The 7,711-nt window shown below is 40.4% G+C and overlaps 1 protein-coding gene across 1 annotated transcript in view; it reads left to right on the top strand.

Moving 5' to 3' along the window:
• The first annotated feature begins 7,157 nt into the window (after positions 1-7,157).
• Cfap69 (cilia and flagella associated protein 69) overlaps positions 7,158-7,711 on the top strand; it is a 64,170-nt gene continuing 63,616 nt past the window's right edge. The window contains exon 1 of the mRNA XM_087204732.1: positions 7,158-7,486. Coding sequence (XP_087060858.1) covers positions 7,367-7,486 — 120 coding nt within the window. The 5' untranslated portion in view covers positions 7,158-7,366. The remainder of the gene's footprint in view (positions 7,487-7,711) is intronic.

The raw sequence follows: 7,711 nt of genomic DNA, 5'->3' as shown, positions 1-7,711 counted from the left end.
TTCTGGAGTGAAGTAGAATCTCAGCATTGTTTTCATTTGCATCTCTCAAATGACTAATGATGTTGAACATTTTTTCATATGTTTATTTGCTATTTCTATTTTTTTGTCTGAGAAATGTCTGTTCATTTCAGATGCCCGTTTTTGGACTGGGTCTTTAAATTTGGGAAGTCTGATTTTTTCAACTTCTTTATATATCCTAGATAGTAGAACTTTGTCTGAGGAACAGCTGGTAAAAGTTTTTGCCCGCAAAAATATGAGAAAAGGAAAAAATGGAAACAAAGTCTTTGTAAGTAGGGAGGGCAGGGGAATGGGGAAAAAATAAGAACCAAGATACATCATGTTAAGGTACAAGTTCCCAATGATGAATGTAAATGTATTGTATACCTAAAATGTACCAATAAAAAAATTTAAGAAAAAAAGGGTTTTTCCCCACATTGTGGTTGTCTCTTTGAAAAGCCTCTATTTAATGAGGCGATTATACATAAAATTATTTCATTTTATAGTTTGGGGGGGTTAGGTTTTTTTGTTTTGTTTCTGTTTTTGTTTTGAGACAAGGTATCACTATTTAGTTTGGGCTGACCTGGAACTCACTGTGTAGCCCAGGCTGGTTCCAAACTAACTGTGATCCTCCTGCCTCAGCCTCCTGAGTGCTGGGATTACAGGGGTGTACCACCATGCCCTCCTGTGCATTTTAAAATTAGATGCACAATAGTCAGGCTCTTCTATGAGCTCTGTAATGGCAGGAATATTGTCTTATTCCCTACTAAATCTCCAATGTACCTTATGTTCTACATTACATACAAAAAAGACATAATAAAGAATCATGACTCATCACAGAAAATGGTGTTGCTACCTCACATCCATGCAGCCAGCCCTGTTTTCTACTGCTGTTAGCCCACACATCCCTTCCCATCTCTGCTTGCATTCTTGCTCTGTCTCCTGGCCTGGGGCCGGAGGGAGCCTGTCCTTCAGAGGACTCAGCTGACCAGGCTGCAGTGTGCAGCAGGACCACGGCCTGTGCCTGTGCCTGTGCCGGGGCTCTGCGGGGCTCTGCACAGAGACGCACAAGTGCAGGCAATGAGGGGGACTGCAGTGACACGCAGGACTCTTGGTTACATGTGAGTTGCAGATGAACAAGTGACTTTTTATGTAATTGTGTTATGAGTATTGGATGGCCATTTTTCTTTTCCTAAATCTGACAACCCTACTTGAGGGGTAAACTTCAAGGAGATGCAGCTCAAAATGCAGCTAGTAGGTAAATACAAACACACACACACACATACACACACACACCACACCACGGCTTATTCCAAAATGCAGTAATTCTTAAGACCTTTGTAAAAATACCCTAAAAGACCAAGCAGTTAACTGCATTCACTCCAAAGCCTAGAGTCGCTCAGCCACACCTGTATTCCTGATGTCTAGTGCTCACTTCTGTTTTTCCTTTGAGTGCTAGGTGTTCCTCATTTATGACAGACAGGGAAGCTATCACAGACAGATTATCTGAATGGAACATGAAGCTTGAAATAAATGATGATTTTGGCAAAGTGAGGCACAGGCCCCTGCAAGCTTAAAATCCAGATTTGCTGAGAGGGCAGAATCGCCTTGATCAAGTATACAGTGAGATTATTAATCAGGACAGCAACTTAGCTCTATTGTGAGAAACAGCAATGTCCAATAGGCAAAAATACCAATATTTCCTTAGCTAAACATGTTTTATTTTTGAATCTTGTTTATAAGAATTTAAATCAAAATCTAAAGGATTGTGAATCTGTTCTGGCTGAATTGTGTCATATTATAAAGGCCTAGCCCCTACTTCCTCAGACTGTGTATTTTGAGATATGGCCTTTAGAGAGGTAAGGAAGGTAAGGTGAGGTCATATGAGCAGGCTCTGATACAATACAACTGGCATCCTTATGAGGAGTTTAGCATAGGGACACAGGCAAGACCACATATAGAAGAAGAGAGAAGAAATGCCTTGGAATGAAACCAACCCTGCCTACAGGCTTGATCTTGGATTTCTAGCCTCCACAGCTGTAAGGAAATACATTTCTGTTAGAGCCACTCATCTTGGAGAATTTATTACAGCCACCTGAGCAAACAAATACAGAGTCCATGAAATCAGAACAAATCAGGTTAATTACAGAACTTCAGTAATTAATGTCTTTGGAATAAACTTGTCTGATTAATCCTGCAAAATACAGTTCTATCCTGTCTATAACCTTGTATCATGTAAATGCAATAAATAGCTGCTCTAAAAGCTTAGGAACATTTTTATTTCATGGAAGTACTCCTGTCACAAAATGAAAGCTTTGATCAGGCCAAAGTAGCTCTTCATAAATTTATCTCATTAACAACCATTTAGTTTTTCCATTAAACATGAATACTGTATTTCTTCCAGCTTCTATTTAAAAATCACTTACAGTATGGATTATTGTTAGTACACGCTTTATTAGAATGGCTGAATTTAGAGTAGCTGTTCATTTACTTCCATTTTCTGTTCCATTTGGTTATTATTTCCAAGTTTGTATTAATGATTGTGTTGGAAAACGGTAACTACTTTTATTTATTTTGTAGGCCTTATTTCTGTAATGGTCAACCTAAAATACTGTTTAAAACACTGACAGAGATTAAATTCAAGATTTATATGTATTCTGTTACAAAATTCCCCTAAAGCTAACTTGCTAAGCCTATACTTTAATTACATTTAATATATGCTATAAAAATGTTCTATTTAAAATAAATTACTCTGACTCAGAAAGGAATAAATTTTGCTTGAACATTTAGAACATCTGGCATTAGTTTAGAGGCTACCAAATTTATGTGCAATCCAAAACACTTATTAGAAATTTTCTTAATTCATGCTAATGAATACTTACCATTTTACTGAACATTGCTAAGTAGACAGAGTGTAAGCAAGGAAAATCAGAAAAATCTGAACCACATTACTACTTAAAAATATTTTTAGCTTGCTTTGTTACATTAAAAGCAAAAATTGTATATAGGTCAACATATTAAAATTTCTAGTTAATCTTTATGTCATTAGGTGCTTCTGAGAAATTACAATATGTATCTTAACAGAGATGATAAATTCTGCAGAATTGTTATCAGATTGAAGCATTTCTATATACTAAGTATAACATTTCTCTTGTTTTTCTACTCATTTTTTTGTTGAAATAGCTTATTTCAATAGTCATTTCACTCATTCTTCTATGTTTTGGTGTCATAAAAACAAAGAATCAATAATGATTAAAATTAAATAAACATACATCATTTAAGCAGTGAAAGCTGTTTAAAAGCCTACATTTGGTGTACTTAAAAAGAAGAAAATTAAATAAACCCAGTCTTATTATAAGTAAGCAAATAAAGCACATGGAAATTCACAAATGGAATAATTACTGAAAGCCAGTTTATGGAGACTGTTAAATTACTTAAATAAAATGAAAACACACAAGAGAAGTGCTTCTCAAATTTTGATGTGCATATGGATCACCTGATTATCTTGTTAAGATGGAAATTTTCATATCAGTACTTCCACCATGATGCCTCAAATCCTGCATTTCTAACAAGTCTCTTGGTCAGGCATATCCAGCCTGTAGGCCACCTTCCCTTGTTTATTTAAATGTTAAAAAATAAAAGAGGTTTTATAACTTATACACGTTGAATAAATTATATATTTTATATGCAGGCCAAGACAATTCCTCTTCACTCAGTGCAGCCTAGGAAAGCCAAAAAGTTGGACACTGGGGCAATACCTAAACAGAAAGCTAGACCAAAAGCCCCATTTTGTGTTGCAAGAACCTCAAATGTTTACCTTACTCTGGGTAACTTATGAAATGCTTTAATTTGGTTGCAAATCAAACAAGAGTAATTTATAATCCTTAAAATATTTAATACCAGAGCAGGAGCTCCCAAGATGGTTTCCAGACATGGGCATCAATATCGTGTAAGAACCTGTTAAAAATGCAGTCCCTTGGGTTTCAGCCCGACTGAAGTAGACAGTCCAAAGACAAGGCTTGGGAATCTGTTTTAACTAACTATCCAGGTGACTCTCTTACACTTAAATTTTGAAAACCACTGCTCTGCATAGTATGTTAAGGGCTTAGAATACAAATGTGAATGACTGCCCTTGCTTTTAAGAATCTCAATGTAGAAAAGTGTTGGGGTACTAAATCAATAAATACATTAAGTATGTAACAAGTACAAAAGAAAAAATGTCACACAAAGTGGCACTTAACAGAAAGGATAAAGGTTTCTAGAAAAGGTCAGGTGAGCTGAGTTTCATAGCCACTCATGGCTTGTACCTAGATGTCCCCCTAAAGCCTCATGCAGTCATAGGTGGGGCTTTTCAGAGGTGGCTGGATCTATAGTGTGGGGTTCTGGGATCAAGGATGTGATGCTGGGATTGATTCAGGGTGCAATGCTAGGATTAAGGCTGCCCCCTTGCCAGGTGTGAGTGCTACCTGCCCTAAGGGTGGGTAGCCTGGATAGGATATAGGGTACAGAAGGAGGGTCACTGCTTGTCACTTGATGCTTATTACTTCACTGCTTTGCTACCTTCTGCCTTCCATGAACTGTTTCTTTTCTGCAATGCCCCTCAGCAATGCCCCCTGCCTTGGAGCCAGTTAACAATGAACTGAAACCTCTATGAATTGTGCAGTACAATAAACCTTTCCTCCTTTAACTTTGGGTGTCAGGTACTTTGTCTCAGCAACAAGAAGAGTAACTAAGGCACCATCTGAAGAGTGGCATGCATAGTCTGCCCTCTACATCACCAGGTTCCATAGCAGTGTATCTGACCAATCATGGAGCAAAAACTTCTGAAAGAAAATTGAGTCTGTACTGAACATGTACACACTTTTTTTGTCACTTTTCCCTAAATAATACCTACAACAAATGTTTACATAGAGTTTATACTATATTAGGTTTTTAATGTAATCTAGAGACGACTTTAATATATGGGGGATGTGTAAAGGTAATGTGCAAGTGTGCCATTTTGTATAAGGGATTTGAACAACCTATGGTTTCTATAAGGAGAGGGGCCTGAAGCTTGGCACCTTTGGAAAAGTACAAGTAATTCACTCCAAGTGACTGAGTGTGGGATAGTCTAGAACTACCATTCTCATCACTTCTCACCTGTCAATAAATAAAACAAGTACCCTGAGAATGAAAAAAATATTTTATAAAGTCTATTAACTTTACAGGTAGGGAACCCACCCAGAAGAATTTCACTGTTTTCACTGAGAAGGAAAAGTCAGGAGTTTCTAAGAGGTAATTCTTGAGTAATACCAATTAAGCACTGGAAAATGGCACTCTGGATATAAGACAGACCAAATGTATAGGTCTGTACATAGTTAATGTAAAATATTCCACTGTTCATTATTTAGGAAAGTCTCTTATGTTAGGTCCAATGAATAGAGTCAGACTTTACTCCAGGATCACTGGAGTTTAAGGATGCTTATCAGCTTCAGACTATTGCTGAAACAGAATAGTCACTTGATATTTCCAGACAAGTTCTGCTTTAAGTTGAAATATGTCCTTTGCAGTCTTTATTCTGTATTTTTTCTTATCCTGAGATGTCAGTATAACCACACAAAGAATAAGCAACTGATCCAGTTGGTAGCTCTCCACCACCATATTGCTCTGGGTGTCATTCTCACAGGATCTCATAGAATTCATCCAAGTGATTTCAATCTTTTTTTGATTGCTATTCTTGGACCCTTCAACAGCAATTAAAGTCCTGTGAATGAAACACTTGGCACATCCGTTACATTCTCCCTGAGTGATGGCAGCCTTAGACTTTCTGAACTGGCCTCTGAGTGCAAGGCCTAAGAACAGTTGTAAAGATACCAAACAGTTGGGGGCCAGGGATTTAGCTCAGTGGCACTGCACCTGCCTTGCAAGTGCAAGGACCTGAGTTTGATCCCTGGTGCCAAAAAAAAAAGATACCAAACAGTGGCTGTAAAGACGAAACAAAGAAGAATATGGCACTTAGGCAAAGGAGTTTCAAGACCGCCAGGCAGTCAACAGTGTAAACTGCTACAGACAAGTACAGCAGGATGAGGACAAAAAAGTCTGCACAAACTTCAGTAAATGTTAGTAACCTCTGAGCACTTTCAGAGGCCTGACCATGGGAAAAGTGGAGGTATAGATCATGGAAATAAAAACTGGATGTGCTCAGTGAAGGAGAACTGAAGAACTTTGAAGAACCCAAGTGTCTTTGGCTACACTTTATGTTAAGTACTTAGTATTTCCATTGCCCTTTTAGGGCCAGAAATGTCATTCAGTGTTTGAGGTGGGAGGAAATTTAGAAATCACTGATATTCATTCAACCAATGAGGAGAGAAGCTCAGAGAAGTGAAGTGACATTTATTTTTATTGGGATTGTTATGTACACATTCCATGGAAGACACAAAACACATTTAAATCTTGAAGAATCTCTGAAGGTTACAAAAAAATTATTTTAATGGTTAAAAGGGGTAAAGGTTTTGTTTTAAAGTTTTTATGTCTGTTGTGTTTGCAGTTATGAAGTTATGCTGATTATCATCCTGAGAAGCTTTTTATCGTCTAGACCCTTGCACTGTATTCAGAATACAATAACAGTAATGGAAATAATCATAATCTTGACCATACTGGGTGTTTATTATGTGCTAAGCACCACTTAAAGACTATCTCACTCACTACTCTAAACAGTTCTCACAGATGAGAAGGGGGTGCAAAGGGTTAACTTGCTCTAGATTCAATAAATTAACTCAAAGCTTTTTAACATACATAAGATGCCGGTGCGTATGGACCACTAAGGTACACTAAGGTCCAGGGGAGTTTGGGTGAGGTTAGTCATACTTCCGGGGCAAGGAAGACTCGGCTTTCCGCACTATCTGTCCATCACATCAACCCTAGTGCACCCCATTCCATCCTTTCCCATCCTTCTACTCCTACACGCCCTGCTCTTTTAAGCAAGGCCTAGACCAAACACTCAAGATTGAAACACCTTCGGCGCCTAAGGAGCCACAGCCCGAGCCGTACGGAGGTCTCCGTTGCTTGTGTCTTCCTTTGGCGCACCTTGAAATCGCACCCCACAAGTCCCGAGTGTAGAGGGACGTATTGAGCTTTAAGGTAGTTTGACTCTTCAGGTTTCCGTACTTGGAGCCGTGCCTCCGCCCCTGGCCTCGCCCCTAGCAACTCTGGCTTGTGTTGACAACTGCTCGGGGATCCTGAGCCTCGGTGCCCGGTGGGATGCGGTAGCGCTATGCGGACTGTTTCCCCGCGCCCGAGGCCACAGCCAGCCTCCCCCAGTCCTCTAGCGACGCTAGCGGCTCTCTGGCTGCCTTCCCTGCTTGGTGGTAGCCTTTAGCCCCCGCCTGCCATGCCCACTGGGGAGGCCGCGGCGATGGCCGAGGGCCAGGACCCCAGCGCCAGGAACAAGTCCAGCAGCCCCCGCCACATTCCGGTGATTGCTGTGGTGACTGAGGACGAAGAGACGCAGGTGTGCACAGGGGTCTGTGCCATGGGGGCGGACAGCGGGGTGACGCCTGGGGGCAGAGACTCGGTCCCAAGGCAGCAAAGGTGGAAATGAAGCCCCACGGGGGGACCCGCGGGACGGAGGTTCTGGCGCAGAGCCGATCCTCCGGGAACCGCCCTTGCCGTGGGAGCTGGCTGTCGTCAACAGCCAGTCTGGGGACGCCTGCTGCGCAGTCCTCTTGGAGCGTCC

This window comes from Heterocephalus glaber, unplaced genomic scaffold (assembly GCF_053883595.1).
Source record: "Heterocephalus glaber isolate CG9 unplaced genomic scaffold, H.glaber_assembly_v1.0 deba00000546, whole genome shotgun sequence".
Taxonomy (NCBI): domain Eukaryota; kingdom Metazoa; phylum Chordata; class Mammalia; order Rodentia; family Bathyergidae; genus Heterocephalus; species Heterocephalus glaber.
The sequence above is the reverse complement of the archived record's forward strand: the minus strand, read 5'-3'. Positions and strand labels throughout refer to the sequence as shown.